The following is a 20,228-nucleotide window of genomic DNA, read 5'->3' on the forward strand; positions in this document are numbered from 1 at the left end:
AGGGATAATACACACAGTGATGTCACAGTACAGGGATAATACACACAGTGATGTCACAGGACAGGGATAATACACACAGTGATGTCACAGTACAGGGATAATACACACAGTGATGTCACAGTACAGAGATAATACACACAGTGATGTCACAGTACAGGGATAATACACACAGTGATGTCACAGTACAGGGATAATACACACAGTGATGTCACAGTACAGGGATAATACACACAGTGATGTCACAGTACAGGGATAATACACACAGTGATGTCACAGTACAGGGATAATACACACAGTGATGTCACAGTACAGGATAATACACACAGTGATGTCACAGTACAGAGATAATACACACAGTGATGTCACAGTATAGGGATAATACACACAGTGATGTCACAGTACAGAGATAATACACACAGTGATGTCACAGTACAGAGATAATACACACAGTGATGTCACAGTACAGGGATAATACACACAGTGATGTCACAGTACAGGGATAATACACACAGTGATGTCACAGTACAGGGATAATACACACAGTGATGTCACAGTACAGGATAATACACACAGTGATGTCACAGTACAGGATAATACACACAGTGATGTCACAGTACAGAGATAATACACACAGTGATGTCACAGTACAGGGATAATATACGCCATAATATCATAGCACAAACATAATACAAATATTAAAGGTCACCATTCACATTGTGACATCACAGAACAGGAAAGAAAAGCACAATGATGTCACCATGCAGGTGTAGTGAGTACATGATATTACAGTACAGGAATATTGCAAAAGTGGAGCCATTGGTTATAGTCCTTACTAACTGTACCTTATGTCTGAGTGTAGATGGGCCCCTAAGTTGTCAGGCCCTGCAACTTCTTCTCCATGACCTTTTCCATATAGAACACATGTGGTGGGTCCTCGATCCTCAGTTATCTATGCCTTGTTGCCCACCATTAGATTAATCTGACGTCTTGTCTCCAACTACTACACAAACCCCATGACATATTGGCTATGGAAGCCGATAACAGATACTACATCACCGGCCATGGAAACAGATTTCGGTGAATCCCAATGATTTATAATGGGATCTGACAGATTTATAGGTTCACTTTTCTTGATATTATGTTTCAGATTGGTACATTATGCAGATACCAGGTGAAAATGGGAACAGAATCTAAAATAACGCAAACCAGGAAGATAAAGAGCGGGTGCTATACTATAGACCAGTGGTGTCCAGTCCTTATCAAGTGTAAATGCTGAGAGTTGTAGTTTTGGAGAGACAACACTGGCTATACACTGTCTACCAATAAGTATTTGGACATATGCGGTAGAATAGAAAAACCACATTTCTTCCTATTGAATAGTTGGTAGACGCCAGCAGATACTTCCTTACAAATGGTATTGATGGACACAATACTCCTGGATGCCTGGTGACACTCCTGGTGTATGTGAGCCATTGGTTGGGGGGCGGTTTCTCTGGCCAGCACTCGTCGGTCTCTATCTCCCAGTTTCGGGGGTCTCCCGACTCAGGGTCATTCTGACAATCACCGTTCCACTTTGTAATCACATAGGCCACTGTTGATTTTGGGTAATTCAGTTCGCTTGCTATGTCCCTTAAGGCTCGACCATTTCTGTGGTACCCCACAATTACCCCTTCCTCGAAATCGGACAACTCTGCACTTCGTGGCATCTTGCATGCAACTAAAGCCAACGCCATTTCCTATTTAACGGCGGAAGGCGTGACGTACATCACGACCGCAGAAATCCACGTTTGCGAGGGTGTCCAGATACTTATTGGTAGGCAGTGTATATAGGAACCCCGGGTCCTGCTACAATGAAACATTGTTGTACAGGGTTCACTTTGGAAGCGATGATAGGCAGGCGGACTCTACATACGTTTTTCCATATGGCGGCTTGTATAGTTCATTAGAATTTCTGTATTTGCACCCGTTACCACTGCATGTTACCTCCTCGCTGCCACATATGGTTCTCTAGAATGGCGGGGGCAAACAAAAACACAACATGGGCCCATGGCAGACTACGGGACTGAGACTACGGTCCATTGTGTATAAGAGGCCTTATGGGGAACATGGCACGAACAAGCTGATGCCTCCCTGCTGCCAGTAGACTGTCCGGATCAGACCATCGCATTGTTCCCTCCTCTCTGGGTATTTTTAGGTGTCTTGTCTTATCCATCTAGACGGTGATACCGGTGGATATCGATCAGATGTTCTCTTTGTGATTATGTCAGGATATTGATTTCCTGACTACATATTTAATATTGCGCTTTCTGACTAATCTCTTCAAGTTGTCACGGAAAAATGAGCTAATGCTTCAGTGGAAAAATTTGTTTCCATGACTTGGATTTACAGGAAAAAAATGAAATATATATATTTTTTTTAGCTCTAACACCCAATTATACATTATATACCTTGTCCTGGACGTCTCCATCCAATAACATCCCTGGTACTAAATTCTGACCATGCAGGAGGAGGATGGGGGCGAATGTACGACCATCATATTCCAACATGGCTGCCCTTTGGGATGGAGGGGATGTCTCAGGGGGTGTCGTAGCCCCTAGACCTGCTTGGTGAAGTCATGGACAGCTATAGGTTTGCGGGTAGTGGCTGTGAGAGCCCTTGTATTTATATTTTCTCTGTGTTGGAGAATACAGAACATTGCGCGTTTCGCTCTAGATTTGGGGAATTGTATAATAGGAAGCTTTTCCAGATCTCCATAGAAACCAGTGACAGTCTCGCGCCTCAGCCTACAAGTTTCTTCTGGGTTAATTGCTCCCTGCATGTGCACCATGAAGACACGTAGGACACAGATCCTTATTAACATCTCACAAGTCACAGCCAAGATTTACTGAGACTTGGAAGACACAAGCAGATCCAGATGTTAAGCCTGAGACGGACAGACGGATTGTGGTGGTACCGGTCTGCGCGTGACCATGGCCTGCACTTATATCAATGGATAGTATAAAAGTCTAATGGTGCTTCATCATACTGGACTCCCACAAAGAATAGAGGACTGACACATGGGGTACAGGACCTTGATAAATGGGGAAGGGGACAATGACACTTGGGGTACAGGATAATGACATGCTGACACTAGAGGTACAGGATAATGACGCGCTGACACTTGGGGTACAGGACTATGACACGCTGACACTTGGGGTACAGGACTATGATACGCTGACACTTGGGGTACAGGACTATGACACGCTGACACTTGGGGTACAGGACTATGACACGCTGACACTTGGGGTACAGGACTATGATACGCTGACACTTGGGGTACAGGACAGTGACACGCTGACACTTGGGGTACAGGACTATGATACGCTGACACTTGGGGTACAGGACAGTGACACGCTGACACTTGGGGTACAGGACTATGATACGCTGACACTTGGGGTACAGGACAGTGACACGCTGACACTTGGGGTACAGGACTATGACACGCTGACACTTGGGGTACAGGACTATGACACACTGACACTTGGGGTACAGGACTATGATACGCTGACACTTGGGGTACAGGACAGTGACACGCTGACACTTGGGGTACAGGACTATGACACGCTGACACTTGGGGTACAGGACTATGACACGCTGACACTTGGGGTACAGGACAGTGACACGCTGACACTTGGGGTACAGGACTATGATACGCTGACACTTGGGGTACAGGACAGTGACACGCTGACACTTGGGGTACAGGACTATGACACGCTGACACTTGGGGTACAGGACTATGATACGCTGACACTTGGGGTACAGGACAGTGACACGCTGACACTTGGGGTACAGGACTATGACACGCTGACACTTGGGGTACAGGACTATGATACGCTGACACTTGGGGTACAGGACAGTGACACCTTCCTTCTCATAGATTCGTCTCTTACACTAAAACAATGATGTCATTGACTCTTTACCTCCACATTTGTCTCCTCCATTACCAGCAGGGAGAATCTATCCTGACCCGTCTTTCTCCATTAGGACTTACCTGTTCCTGACATCTACTCATAGACATTAGACTGAGCGGCTTCATCTCTGTGGGGGCTTTAATGTTGAGCAGTGGTCTTCCCGAAGGCTCATATGTGAGGGGCAGTCTAGTACCTTGTGTAGGTCTCTGGGTTTAGCTGTCACCAGGGTATTCATGCTGGCACTGATTCCCTTTCAGGCTGGCAGGGTAGTTGGCTCCCATTGAGGCGGGGAAGTTGGCTTGTTCCCCCCTATTGTATGGTAATGTGTGTGTCTTTGTAACCTATTAGAGGTTGTTTTGTCTTTTTGTACATCACTTTGGTCGATTCTTCCATTTTTGGTGCCTTTTCTATAATTAAGGAGGCCCATCCACCCCTATAATGTGACATCACTATATACATGTTCTGTAATGCCAGCTGCTGGAAGTCACTGGGACCTCAAACAACCCTTAAAATGGGACACGTTTCCTTATTACTGACCATAGGAATCGAGTGTGTAGTTCACACTGTTCAGGTTCTATAGTATTGAGTTCTTTACTGTAAGAGCGGTCACAGTATGGAGCAGTATAGGATAAGAGTGAGAGGTCTCTATTGTAAGAGCAGTCACATTATGTAGGTCTCTACTGTAAGAGCAGTCACACTATGGAGGTCTCTACTGTAAGAGCGGTCACACTATGGAGCAGTATACTGTAAGAGTAATCGCACTATGGAGCAGTATACTGTAAGAGCGGTCTCATTATGGAGCTGTATACGATAAGAGTGTGGAGGTCTCTATTGTAAGAGCAGTCTTACTATGGAGGTCTCTGCTTTAAGAGCGGTCGCACTATAGAGGTCTCTACTGTAAGAGCAGTCTTACTATGGAGGTCTTTACTGTAAGAGCAGTCACACTGTGGAGGTCTCTGCTTTAAGAGCGGTCACACTATGGAGGTCTCTACTGTAAGAGCAGTCACACTATGGAGGTCTCTGCTTTAAGAGCGGTCACACTATGGAGGTCTTTACTGTAAGAGCAGTCTTACTATGGAGGTCTTTACTGTAAGAGCGGTCACACTATGGAGGTCTCTACTGTAAGAGCGGTCACACTATGGAGGTCTCTACTGTAAGAGCGGTCACACTATGGAGGTCTCTACTGTAACAGCAGTCACACTATGGAGGTCTTTACTGTAAGAGCAGTCTTACTATGGAGGTCTTTGCTGTAAGAGCGGTCACACTATGGAGGTCTCTACTGTAAGAGCGGTCACACTATGGAGGTCTCTACTGTAAGAGTGGTCACACTATGGAGGTCTCTACTGTAAGAGTGGTCACACTATGGAGGTCTCTACTGTAAGAGCGGTCACACTATGGAGGTCTCTACTGTAAGAGCGGTCACACTATGGAGGTCTTTACTGTAACAGCAGTCACACTATGGAGGTCTCTACTGTAAGAGCAGTCACACTATGGAGGTCTCTACTGTAAGAGCGGTCACACTATGGAGGTCTTTACTGTAAGATCGGTCACACTATGGAGGTCTTTACTGTAAGAGCAGTCTTACTATGGAGGTCTCTACTGTAAGAGCGGTCACACTATGGAGGTCTCTACTGTAAGAGCGGTCACACTATGGAGGTCTCTACTGTAAGAGCAGTCACACTATGGAGGTCTCTACTGTAAGAGCGGTCACACTATGGAGGTCTCTACTGTAAGAGCGGTCGCACTATGGAGGTCTCTACTGTAAGAGTGGTCACACTATGAAGGTCTCTACTGTAAGAGCGGTCACACTATGGAGGTCTTTACTGTAAGAGCAGTCACACTATGGAGGTCTTTACTGTAAGAGCAGTCTTACTATGGAGGTCTCTACTGTAAGAGCGGTCACACTATGGAGGTCTTTACTGTAACAGCAGTCACACTATGGAGGTCTTTACTGTAAGAGCAGTCTTACTATGGAGGTCTTTACTGTAAGAGCGGTCACACTATGGAGGTCTCTACTGTAAGAGCGGTCACACTATGGAGGTCTTTACTGTAAGAGCAGTCTTACTATGGAGGTCTTTACTGTAAGAGCAGTCACACTATGGAGGTCTCTACTGTAAGAGCAGTCACACTATGGAGGTCTTTACTGTAACAGCAGTCACACTATGGAGGTCTCTACTGTAAGAGCAGTCGCACTATGGAGGTCTTTTCTGTAAGAGCAGTCACACTATGGAGGTCTCTACTGTAAGAGCAGTCACACTATGGAGGTCTTTTCTGTAAGAGCGGTCGCACTATGGAGGTCTCTACTGTAAGAGCAGTCACACTATGGAGGTCTTTTCTGTAAGAGCGGTCGCACTATGGAGGTCTCTACAAGAGATATTCTCTGTCCTGCCAAAAAAAAATAAAATTCATGAGGGCCCTGGACATCTTCCTGGAATATAACAGGTTATAGTTACTAGTTATGTGAAATAAGTTGCCTATTCACCAAAAATGCTGGAAATGTACTTTTGCCTCATGGGGGTTCTCGCCTACCTCTGGACCACATTGTAGGATAATAGACTGAAGTGGCTGGATGTCTCTTATGAGGCTGCCATACTATATCACTGTGTATTCCACCCCACCAGTCTATGTCCCTGTTATATTGCCTCTGTATACCAGGCCGTTGCTGTACTGTGACCTGCATTAGGTAATCACATGACCCATGCCCGGGTTCCTGCACCGAGACCTGTGTACATGACACATTTCACAAAATGCACCGTTTCCATCCAGGGCGATGTTTTCCTTTGAATCCACCAGGGCTGAATCACAGGTCCGTCCCTGTATTCCCGGCAGTTATTTGGCTGTTCCCTAGTACGGTGAGAGCCCCTGACAGCTCAGCAGCGGCCACTCCTCTCCTGCAGAGAGATTTTCTCATCCACCAACCAGCGGCCTCCATTCTACAGTACTGTCAAAATGCAGGCTGCACCCACACACACTCAGCTCCGTGCCACTGACACATTACAATTCTGCTAAGGTCTACAGGTTGGGTTGACTCTGTAGTACTGAGCGGAGTCATCTGTCACTGCACTGCTGAGATTTCCCTACTGGAATGTGCGTTGCGGCAGGATCCCATCAGCCTTACACTGCCGCACACCTCTAACCGGTCTCGTAAGTAAGAAGATTGCTTCCCTCAAAAGCAAATATCCAAGGGCATCAGCCGTCAGCGTTGTAAGCTGCATCTGCTTCTTGGCCGAGACTGAAGGAAATACATCTTAAGCTGGAAATCCTGCCGCTCGTGAGAAGCCACACTGATCCGGACCAGGGACGAACAGATGCTTTAGGGTTTCTCAAGATGTACTGACAAGATAATGAAGACGAATGTTTATTTCCCATTACAGGTGCTTGACGATCTGCCGAGAAGATTCTCATGAACCGAGACGCTCATGAGGTCTCGTCTTTGAAGGAAATGTTCTGAGATCTTGATGATGGAGACTCAGGTCCACTAATAGAATTCATGTCTGGTCAGAGAGCTCTGCAGTGGACGTGATTGTAAGGATTTTCTTCTTCTAATAGGACAAGGTGGTCTACAGACAGAAAAAAAAGGGTGTCTAGAAGGTGGAGAAGATGCCATCCATCCTGGTGGCTTCCAAGATGAAATCGGGACTGCCTAAACCGGTCCACAGTGCTGCTCCAATCCTTCACGTCCCTGCTAGGACAATCCCTCAGCCTTGTTACCTGAAATTAGGGAACAAGATAGAAGTGTCCAAGCCATCCTATACCACGAGTCAAATCCCACTGAAGCCACAGTATGGTTATGAGTCTACGGGGGAAGCCCTTCCCATTAAGAAGACAGACTCTTCAGAAAATGTATTCGACACACAGGTCAGAGAATCATCATGTTACCTATCATTAGTGGTGTGTGTACTATGCCTACAGAGATGCTTCATCTCACCCAGAAGCCCATGGAGATGTCTCCTCCCAACCATCTCTAGTGATGTAGAGCTATGGTGGGTCTATTCCATAATGTAAGCATGCCAGTCAAAGAGGTTCATCTGAGGGAGGGCGATGGGAGATGTTCAACATACTCGATGCCACCTGGAGAGGTTCAGCTCAGGGAGGGTGGTAGGGGGAGTTGCCTGATAATCGTACTCTATGCCACCCGTTGGGGTTCAGATGAGAGAAGGTGGTGGGAGACTTACCTATGAAATGTACTCTATGCCATCCAGAGAGGTTGTGGGGAGGATGGAAGGTTCTTTACTGATCATTCTCCATGCTACCTAGGTGTTACCTTGAATCATGTATACGGTTCTTTCAGAATATACCCCCCCCCTTCCAACACATGGGTTATAGAGGTATTTTGTACATTATCAGGAACATCAATGCTAATTTTGGATTGATACAGATTGATTTTGTTAAAAAAGCGACAGATATAGGGTTAAATATAGAATATATAGGCATCCAGCTGGCAACCCAGAGAGGCTTTGATGGAAGATGGGTGGCTGGGAGAGGAACATGGTATATACCAGCCAGAGAGGTTCTTATGGAAGCAGAAGGATATAGTATATACCAGCCATAGATATTCTGATGGAAGGAGAGGGACATGGTATATACCAGCCAGAGAGGTTCTGATGGAAGGAGAAGGACATAGTATATACTAGCCATAGATGTGCTGATGGAAGGAGAGGAACATGGTATATACTAGCCAGAGAGGTTCTGATGGAAGGAGAGGGACATGGTATATACTAGCCAGAGAGGTTCTGATGGAAGGAGAGGGACATGGTATATACCAGCCAGAGAGGTTCTGATGGAAGGAGAGAGACATGGTATATACCAGCCAGAGAGGTTCTGATGGAAGGAGAGGGACATGGTATATACCAGCCAGAGAGGTTCTGATGGAAGGAGAGGGGTTTAGTATATAGCACCCAGTATGGATCTGATGGAAGGAGAATGGATGGGAGGGGGCATAATATATACTACCCACTGAGGTTCTGGTGGAAAGGGAATGGCTAGGAGAGGGGCACAATATATACCACCTAGATAGGTTCTGATGAAAGGAGAATGGCTGGCAGAGCGGCATAGTATATACCACCTAGATAGGTTCTGATGAAAGGAGAATGGCTGGCAGAGCGGCATAGTATATACCACCTAGATAGGTTCTTGTAGAAGGAGAATGGCTGGGAGGGGGGGATAGTGTATACCACCCAGAGAGGTTGTTGAGTGGGAGAACCTACTGATCATTCTTAATGCCACCTGCCAGCTCTACGCATGTACCATGGCACTCATATATGATTCCTGCAGAATACCCCCCCCCCCCCCCCCATCTCCTGGATTTTAGATGCATTTGGACAAATTTCAGTGTGCATTTTGGATGGTTGTGGATACATTTTGTTCACGTTCCTGATCATTTAGGGTTAAGTAGATGTCATCACGTGATTTCTATATAGCCGCCAGACCCTGATCACTTACCCCTGCCGCATTTTACATTCATCTCATTCATCTCAGACTCGTAACGCATTATACCCCTCCTCTAATAGTAGCGATGCCTGGAAGTGGCGGATCAGACAGGTGTCGTCTTGGAAAGCAAGTCAGACAGGAAGGATGTGACTTTAATACTAAGATGGGGAGGAAGGAGAGCGCATCTAGGCCCTGGTGCGATATCAGAGGCCAGAAATCTGTATAATATATAATGGACAGCAGATTGGGAGGTGACGGGTGGGGGTCAAAAGTATCAGGGGGCCCCGTCTTGTGAGATTCGCCCATGTAGTGTCATTGTGCATGTGAAAACAATGCAGCCAATGGACATCTCCCCAAACACATGGGAACGTGTTACTCGAGGAAATTGGGCTCGTAACACGGAGGTGCTGGGTGCAGAGATGTGTGAAGATGGATTTTGGCAGCGGCAGAATGGCTTCCTGTCAGTGTATTATTATGAATCACCATATCCTCCCTCATGGGGTGCTGCTAGCCAGAAGATTTGGGGACAGGCAGTGAGATCAGTATCAGCTGGGGTTGGGTTATTGTATAAGGGGGGCGCAGGCTTGTATGCCAGGGGCAGCCTGTAATAGTCGGCATTACCTGCAGTCTCACATGGAGCCTGCAGGCAGCAGCGTTGTGCCCAGCAGATGGCAAGGAGTGGGTTATATTTAGTCTTTCTATACAAGTCATTTTTTCCTACAAACACATTGGAAAATTCAATCTGAAGCCAGCAACAGCCGAGAGAGACGGACTGGGAAGGGGTGACAGGGCAGAGGCACCTGTTACAGGGAAAGACAGGAAGTATTAGCCATTGCTCTATGGCTGTCATTACAAATCCTTCATGGGTTTTCACCCAGCTTTCCCAAACTCCTAAATGGCTAAGCTACTTCATTGTGCAGTGGCTCATCCCCAGCTTCTACGGCACTGAATTACTAGATACAATTGCTGCTCTTGGATCTTAGAAAGCTGAGTGACAGCTTATGTCTAGAGGTCGCCATCCAGCTTTTCCTGAGTAGCTGAACTGCTTCATTGTACAGTGGATATCTCTGCATGACCACATAGATTTGCTGTTATTGAGCTGGATGGCAACTTCTGCATAAGATGTGATGGTGGCCATACAGGGTCTTACCCAGCTTTTCAGACTCCTGAATGGTTATACTACTTCAATGGCTCATCCCCGCCTGGTATATCACTACATAACCAGACAGATTTGCTGCTTTTCCGTCTTTGAAAGCTGGGCGACAACTTCTGTTTAAGATGTAATGCCGGTCATACAGATTGTCACCTTGCTTTTCCAGAATCCTGAATGGCTAAACGATTTTGTTGCGCAGAAGTTCATCCTGAGCTCCTGTATCACTGCAGAACCAGACAGATTTGTCGTTCTCGAGCCTGAAAAACTTCTGCATTTACTGTACAGTGGCCATACAGGTTATCACTCAACTTGCTCAAACTCCTGAATGGCTAAGTTGCTTCACTGAGCAGTGGCTCATCTTCAGCTCCTATATCACTGCATGACAAGATAGATTTGCTGTTCTTGAGTCTTAAAAAGCATACAGGTTATCATACATCTTTCCCGTATTCCTGAATTGCTAAGCTACTTTGATATGGTCTCCCATATCACTGTATAACCAGTCATATCTACTCGCATCTGAAAAAGCTGGGGGGGGGGGGGGGGCTTTTGTGTAAGTTGATCTTGGGTAATAGAAAGCTGGGTGACAACTTCTGTGTAAGATGTAATGGCGGTTTTTGTGTCTGAGGTGTGACCTCCCCGAATTTCTCCTGCCTCTCCTTATAAACCTGTCTAGTGTGAATGAACAGGATCCTGGATTGTTCCCTGAGGCTGTAGTAGATAAGGAGCACACCCATCTGGCATGTCACATGCTTATAGTGTACGCCACACTGTGCTGCTTGCATATCGGACATACCCAGAGCCCTGCACTTTAATACTGACCCCTATACTCTGCACTGTATACTGATACTCTGTACTGAAGACACACTGCCCCTAATACTCTATACTATACTGATGAGCTCTAATACTGTGTACTGTACTGATGACACTGCCCCTAATACTGGGTACTGTACTGATGACACTGCCCCTAATACTCTGTACTGATGACATTGCCCCTAATACTCTGTACTGTACTGTACTGTACTGATGACACTGCCCCTAATACTCTGTACTGTACTGATGACACACTGCCCCTAATACTCTGTACTGATGACATTGCCCCTAATACTCTGTACTGTACTGTACTGTACTGATGACACTGCCCCTAATACTCTGTACTGTACTGATGACACACTGCCCCTAATACTCTGTACTGTACTGATGACACACTGCCCCTAATACTCTGTACTGTACTGATGACACACTGCCCCTAATACTCTGTACTGTACTGATGACACACTGCCCCTAATACTCTGTACTGTACTGATGACACACTGCTCCTAATACTCTGTACTGTACTGATGACACACTGCCCCTATTACTCTGTACTGTACTGATGACACTGCTTATAATACTCTACTGTACTGATGACACTGCCCCTAATACTCTGTACTGTACTGATGACACTGCCCCTAATACTCTGTACTGTACTGATGACACTGCCCCTATTACTCTGTACTGTACTGATGACACTGCCCCTAATACTCTGTACTGTACTGATGACCCTGCCCCTAATACTGTGTACTGTACTGATGACACTGCCCCTATTACTCTGTACTGTACTGATGACACTGCTCTAATACTCTGTACTGATGGCCCTGCCCCTAATACTCTGTACTGTACTGATGACACTGCCCCTATTACTCTGTACTGTACTGATGATACTGCTCTAATACTCTGTACTGATGACACTGCCCCTAATACTCTATACTGTACTGATGACACTGCCCCTAATACTCTGTACTGTACTGATAACACTGCCCCTAATACTCTATACTGTACTGATGATACTGCTCTAATACTCTGTACTGATGACATTGCCCCTAATACTCTGTACTGATGACACAGTGCCCCTAATACTCTGTACTGTACTGAGGATACTGCTCTAATACTCTGTACTGTACTGATGACACTGCCCCTAATACTCTGTACTGATGACACTGCCCCTAATACTCTGTACAGTACTGATGACACTGCCCCTAATACTCTGTACAGTACTGATGACACTGCCCCTAATACTCTGTACAGTAGTGATGACACTGCCCCTAATACTCTGTACTGTACTGATGACACTGCCCCTAATACTCTGTAATATACGGATAACACTGCTCCTAATACTCTATACTGTACTGATGACACTGCCCCTAATACTCTGTACTGTACTGATGACACAGCTATAATACTCTACTGCCGTACTCTGGCCATACATTACTGATCAACCCTCATCCTCTGACTTACTGTATAACTGATCCCAGCAATATGCTACGTCCAAATACCATATTATATCCTGCCTATATGTTCTACACTGACACACTGACCTAAATGCACTGCCAGTATACACACGTGTGCAGAATCAAACCTGTCCGTAATGCTCCATATATCACAGCCGGCCCACTGACCCTAATGCTGCGCACGCAGCGCTGACCTAATAATTCTGCACAGTACAGATACCACATAGAGTCCGTGTGCTATGTGTATGTATATCTATATATCTATGTATGTGTGCATATAATAAATATATATATTTTGTTTACATTTATACATAGTTACATTTATATATATAATCATTTAGTATTATGTATACATGTATATACGGTATATATTTCCTTGTAATTACACGCCGGTTGCTTTAGCCTGTAGATATGAATTCTCTTGAGCACTGGAGGATTTCATTATGTCTAGTACATGTAATAGTCTATACATTACTATCCAGCCATGAGATGATGTTATTAACCATACAGACGTGCATAGATGACAGCGTGCAGTTATATACCAGCCATACCTCTAGGTGGATATATATATATATATATATATATATATATATATATATATATATATATATATATATATACATAAATGTACATTCTGGAGGCGGCTTGTAATGTGATTGATAGCGGACTCTCATTGCTGCCATGGAAACCAATTCACAATATTCTTATTTATCAGTAATATCGGCTTTGCAGAGGGGAATGTATTTATAACCTCGGCTGCCGAATCCATTATCTGGAGCCCAGGAATCTTCTAGAAATGAATGGGACATAAGAGCTGGGCGCTGTGCCCGCTGTACCCGTCACTTGTACCCTCACAACCCTTATACTAATTGAGTGCTTTGACCTTTTAGTCCTTAAAGGGCACCCGCCATCTCATCCTTGTAGAGGACCTTGTCTTAGAACTCGGCATTGTTATTCCTCCAAGAAATATAGGACTAAATGAACAAATGGGTGTTACCAGTTACTATCCAATCAGAGCTGGTAGTACAGGCTGTGTAGGGACACACCCCTTTGACAAGCGGAATAGTAACACCCAGTTGTAAAGATACTCATTTCTATTTTGGGGATCTCAGGAGCGTCCTGCATACAATCTATGTATACAATAAACCAGTAAGCTCCCCCTAGTGGTGGCTGCTGGTAGCCAGGATTGTTTTATGCAGGAGATTTGCAAGCTCTGTATCAGGAGTGCAGACATTTCTTCTCCCTTTATGGGAAAGCTGGGATGTAGCAATGCATTAGTATATAGAGTATACACTTTATGCCATACTTAGTGATAATACTAAGGATAGTAAGCTCTTAGTATATACTTATATAATCTGTGCTCTGCTGACAGATGGGACAAGGTTATTTGCTTGCAATGGCGGCGACGTCCCGCTGATAATAGTATTAGGCTTCATGCACACAGGGGCGTTCAAGAGCATGTCCTATCCAGATCGGTAAAATGGATCAGAACCGCCCATTGGATTCAATGTAAGATGGAAGGCGCTCGAATGTGATCTGAGCGTCATCCTTGAGCTGCACCCTCGGCCATGTACATGAATCCTAATAGCAAGGAACAATTCCTATAGACCGGCTCCAGAATGGAGAACCCCTTTAGGGTATGCATATGCCTGTTGACGTCCCCTAAAAGTCGTAACCCCATTGAATAGTTAATAGTAAACCCCCGCGCCCGAGCTCAGTGTTGTTTTCTCTCTATTTGACTGTATCAGGTGGAGCAGAACTTGTTGTAACCTGCAGCGTCCTGTGTTTTCCTTCGCTTTATCTTCACATTTGCCTCTTATTTAAATATATCCCTGACAACGGAGTAAACCGGCCGCCATTGTCTCCGGGCTCTGCCAATATTTATGTTCTGAGGTTTACTGCATGGGTATGGGGGTCAGATACAGCGTGCGAGCGCCGCGGGGATGGAAATGTATGCACATATGTGTATATTATTACAAGCCGCCGCAGTTATACACAGTGCTATGTCCTAGGGAGCACAACCAGAATATATTTGCAAGGCAGATGTCTGTATCTGCTTCTAGGAAAGCTGGGTGACAGCACAAAGTGGAAAAATATGCTCCGAGAACAACTTCTATATGGGACAAAGAAATGTACCCAATGGACAGAGGGCGCAGTTTAACACTGAAGTCAATAGGAGACTCTTCGGAAGGGTTTTCCATGAGGATTTGGGGTGTTTTCTGTGGAAAATGCGCCATATCCGTGTGAATATAACCGTAACATGGCTGCAATCACAGGGGTTTCTACAAGGCTGGGTTCACATCTGGGATTTCTGACAGATTCTGTAGGATCGAAGGTTGGAAGGTCAAAGGTTGCCGGGATCAGTAAGTGACGCCACGGGCTCTAAAACGATATTATTATACTCGGGGGGCTTTTCAGACACTGTTACTTACCTCTCTGGGCTCTGCGCAGGCTTCAGGCCTACTTGTACGACGTCCCAGATGTCACATGACCGGGGCCTGCGTCCTTTTGCGTCGTGACGCAGGCCCACCGGGTCACGTGACGGAATTGAAGATGGCCGCTGTCAGCAGGGAGCACAGGAATAGGTAAGTAACAGTGGTTTTTTATGTTTGTGTCCCTCCTGGGTCTCCGATTATTATACTGAGGTCTGAAAGGACCCCAGAGTATAATAATTGTTCATGGGTGTCCACAATGGGGCATAATACTGGGTGAAGGGGCGAATATGGGGCATAATAGTGCGCGCAGGAATGCAGAGGAGGGGGAGGGGTCTTCGCTGTTGGTTGGGAGGGGGCCATGTCAAAAGTTCGCTACTGATCAGAACCTGTCGGGGAAAGGCAGGAAATCCCAAAGTTTTATCATAGACTTCTATGACTACGTGTGGGGGAGCAAAAACCGGTTCATCTCTGGACACCAGTCACTATGTTGCCGTATGACGAGTAGGTTTGCTGGAACTCTTAGTCCGCCAGTGACTGGTTTATCTTAGTATAATCAAAACTGAAGCCGTGATAATCCCATACCCCATGGAGACAATGTTCAGATGTTGGCAGCCATGATTATTCCTTTCTCTTGTGCCTCACGCTTTGCATTCTGGGAGTCTGGCTCTGTCCGGGACCCCGGCGATGACTTTTATTGTGTGTGAGGATTGGGTGACCGTCCCGTTTACGTCCTGACGGGACTGACGTCGCCCTGAATCGGTTCCCATACTCTTGGCTCATTCGTCCAGGGCCCACAGGTGGCAGGACCTTCCTTTCCCGGGCAGAGCCCGCACTATTTCCATAATGTAAATGGACGACCTCTCTGTGTATTATTAGACGTGAACTGTTAGTACATTCTGTAATAGGAAACTGCCTTTCCCTTCACGCACGGCTGGAAGCAGCTCAAACACTTTTACCATTCGCAATCCTCTATTTTTAACTTTGCCTTTTACTTTTTTCCCCCCAATTTATGGGAAACGTCAGGGAATGTAGAGGAGTCGTCCATCTATCCCGCCGTACTGACCTGATACATCCAGCTAATGGGGGGTGGGGGATTCCAGGAATACAATGACTATGATGGCCGTCAAATCTCTGAGACATTTATTTATGTTATGATTCAGTTCTGCAGCAGCCGATGACGACGACGATGATGATGATGAAGAGGAGGAGGAGGCGCCAAACACTACCTAAAAATAAACCCCAGACTAGACCAGGAATAAGATTCCCGTTCACTGACTGCAAGCAGAGATCATGAAACTAATATAGGCCAGACAATCAGTGTTATACCTCATGCAGAGTCCAGGGTGGGTCAGATCATAACATCCTATGGTTTGGAGTACTCAGACCCTGCACTAGGTATAAACTCACTTTACATGGAGCGCATTCGTTTTACTCTCTTTAAGATCTCTGCTTGCTGTCAGTGAACGGACACACAAGGGATAGAAGCCTGTGCCGACCTCACAGCTGAGAGTTTGTTACAGTTGTATCCAGTCTAGACAACTTGACGGAAGACCCACAAGACCGTCTTTAATATCAGAACTGAAACTTTACTAATCTTGACGATAGATACAAGACTGGTGGTAAATATAGGTGGGTTTCGGTACGTTCAGCGACTTGCTTCAGACCTCGTACTCATACATGACCCTGCAGACTCACGGACTAGGCCTCTTCATAGGAATTCACAGAGCTCAAGGTACAAGACAAAGTCAAGGAGCTGCACATACTAAGAACGCTTAGAAGGATGGAGGGAGGATGAGGACACATTAGGGGTGGGGTAAAGATGGCTCCTCAGATCTTTCCTGCTGTCACATTTCATTTCTGTGCATTTGCCGCTCTTCTCTGGAGGTGAATTACCCTTCATGGGTGAAGTACAGACCTCATGCAGAACATGCAGAGAAGTGACAAGTCGGTGACATGCGGCTGAGCACGACTGACTCTAATCAGACTCTTTGCCGTTCCTTAAGATGCAAATGACTTAACATTTCCAAGAAAGTTTCTGCGCCGCGGCTGCTTTGATGCCGTTGTATGACATGACGGTGAAGTTGAAGCCCTGGAGATGTCTTTACCAGCAGGAACCCCAGAACGTAGAAGCCGGGCCCCATCACATGGAGGAGAAATCTAAGAGCTGGAAAATTGGAACCTGATGCAATCCAGGAGGACAAATTCATTTATTAGTATTATTGGAAAGCCATAGGTCTGCCATTGCACCTCTCACTAAGGGCTTGCTTTACCCAAATCCTGAATGGCAAGACTTGTCCTGCTCCTATAATAACTAGAGAGTGACATGGGCATTGTGTACGTGGCCGCTGCCATGTTAGTACTCCGCTGTGTACAGTATAAGGCTTACTATATGGCGCCGCAGGTTTCCGCAGCCAGTCATCTGTGTCCTATAGTTAAGGGGCTCAGCAGTCAGCGACTACAATACCCAGAGCGGCGTCTCCTTCACAGTAGTCAGGTCTGCTCAGGTCACGCTGAGCTTCCATGCTGACACACGTCATCTCTACTTACTCTCCTGGAAGAAATACTCAGGGAATATGGAGCGCAACGTCACCGAGAGTCATGCTGGGATCAAGGCGAAACTGATGTAGAAGTGTCATGAGAAGTCACGGAAGACATGTCATGGACAGGGGCACGGGCCAGGGCTACACGCTAAGGTTTGGCACTGATTTTATACAGCTTCTCAGCCCTTCATCTTTCGGCACACTTAGGGAACTCACTGGTTCTTATGGAGCAGAGGTTTAGTGCTCATTTATCCCTGTTGTAACCCTTTCTGTGCCCACAGTGAGACAAACAACCCTACGACATATTTTTGGACCCCCTGGCACCTGTTAGTTGTTCACTAAAGCTGTGTAGGTAGTTATTGCCTCCAATGCACACATGCTCGAGGTGCGGCGCATGCACATTGAAGCCGGACTGTACATTTCTCACGGCTGTCTTGTACCCGAGGGGTGCCCTATTTCACTACGTGGCCCTTACTCACTGTTGTGTGGCTGTACCTTTACTGAAACCCTAAACCTCCGGTCCATAAGGATCTGTAAGGGAGAGTTCACACGGAGTGTGTCACGTATACGCCGCGTGAGCTTTTGCGGGCCGTATATGCTCCCATTGATTTCAATGGGAACGTGGATCGTATACACGGCGCTATTTTGCGGCCGTGATTTTGCGGCCGCAAAATAACACGGTGTTTACGATCCACGCTCTCATTGAAATCAATGGGAGCGTATACGGCCCGCAAAAGCTCACATGGCGTATACGTGCCACATCACGCGGCTCGTTACTCCGTGTGAACTCTCCCTTAGTGGTTTATGTGTTATCCTCTTTAATGGCTGCAGATAATGTACCGAAAGGCGTCATCACCCAGCTTTACACAGACATGACAGGCTGTGTTGCAGTAATTGTCTTCTTTCCTACAATGATAGACGTGTGTCAGTCTTCACTGTAGTCCTGGAATTAAATCCAGGGCTAGGATGAACAGAACTTCAGGTCCATCCCGAGTACTGCTGTGTAGCCGCCATACTTCAGTCTTACCCCAGGATCTCGGCTGTACAGCCATGAACACATCTGTCATATATCAGTCACATCAGCAGAAACCAATAGAGATAAAATCTTCCATTAATTGCTGATTAGTTTGTGGTTTTCTCAGAAGTCGTTGCAGATGTTCGCTACGGTTTCGACTTCCTGCTTTGATGGTTGGGTGTGCGGTGTAGACTGTCACGAATATAATGGTTGTGCTGACATCCTGCATCGCGCGGCCCTATATTATCCCCCTCCCTGCAGTATATAAGTCGTCCTTACAAGTATATATTTGGCTTCCATACTGTGCCCTACTTACTAGAAGGCATCACCCACGCCTGAGACAATCCTGGAAATTGTAACGCTCGGCCAAGAGAAGCAATTTTCTCCTCCTTCTTAATCCATCTTGCTGCATTACACGGCCCCCCAGCGGGTGATAGATTTATTTATGACGATGGAGCGTTATTAGAGTTGGCATCGCCCCCTGTCTTCGCTCGTGTAATGGCGGCCTTTAATGACCCTTCTGTGCTGGTGTCAGGCGATTATAAAGCTGCGCTGCACATGGGTCCCACCGGCTGGGCTGAGGGCTGTTGTGGCCGGCTCGCCCTTTAATGAAATCATAGACAGCGCGTATGAGGGCGACATTCAGCCCGAGACGCCACCAGCCAGACCAGAATAATTTAATCCAGTAAAAGTCACGCTGGCAGAAGCAGATCTGCGCAGAAACGCCGCAGCGATGTGAATGGTAATAATACGGTGGAGTATAGAGTTGGTATAAGGGAGGGGGCCATAACCAAGCCTTAGTACGAGGGAAGGAGACCCTGTGCTTGCCCCGTTCACCTCGTATAGGACCAGCGTGGCCAACCCTTGGTCTATTGGAGCCCCCCTCCCCATATTCATAGCCTTTAGCTGGTGCCTGGACCCCTATATGTTACATATGCGAAGAATAGAATACAGAAGAAGGATCAGACATGTTGGATTTTACCCATCTGATCCTACTGGTTCCCTTGGTTCATCCTCATAGGGATTTGGGTCTTTGATCTCTTTTATGCGATGTCCAATTTGTTCAATAATGTGGCAGGGTACTTGCATTTCTGTGAATTTTGCACCAATAGCATCAAAATTAGAGCAAACGGCATGCAAAATTTGGTAATTTTCACTAAGGTGCACTTTGCTATTTTCCTAGCCACGCCTTGACACTTTTCTAGGCATAAAAGGTGGCGCAAATTTGACCACATTCTGTTGCGTTTTGCTTGGCAGGGTTTATAGCGTTGGGCCCGGGATGGAGCCCTGGACATGTTGGGAGTTGTAGTTTTGCAACAGTTGACAAGGCCAGGTTGGAGATGACCGGTCTATAGGAATGTAGTCCGCAGACACCATCATGTCCTCCACCATTTAACCCTTTCCTAAATGGTGATTCAGTTGCAGTCCTGTAGACACG

At 46.2% G+C, this 20,228-nt stretch overlaps 1 protein-coding gene across 7 annotated transcripts in view; it reads left to right on the top strand.

Annotated features, from left to right (window-relative positions):
* Window positions 1-20,228, top strand: part of NAV2 (neuron navigator 2) — a 262,355-nt gene that overhangs the window by 115,789 nt on the left and 126,338 nt on the right. For 6 of the 7 annotated variants that reach the window (XM_075281261.1, XM_075281262.1, XM_075281265.1 and 3 more), the window contains exon 1: window positions 6,939-7,808. The exons of the other annotated variant lie outside the window; for it this stretch is intronic. In XM_075281261.1, coding sequence (XP_075137362.1) covers window positions 7,551-7,808 — 258 coding nt within the window. In that variant the 5' untranslated portion in view covers window positions 6,939-7,550. Of the gene's footprint in view, window positions 1-6,938; window positions 7,809-20,228 lie in introns of those variants that run through there. 7 annotated transcript variants of the gene reach the window in all.

Source organism: Leptodactylus fuscus, chromosome 7, assembly GCF_031893055.1.
Source record: "Leptodactylus fuscus isolate aLepFus1 chromosome 7, aLepFus1.hap2, whole genome shotgun sequence".
NCBI lineage: Eukaryota > Metazoa > Chordata > Amphibia > Anura > Leptodactylidae > Leptodactylus > Leptodactylus fuscus.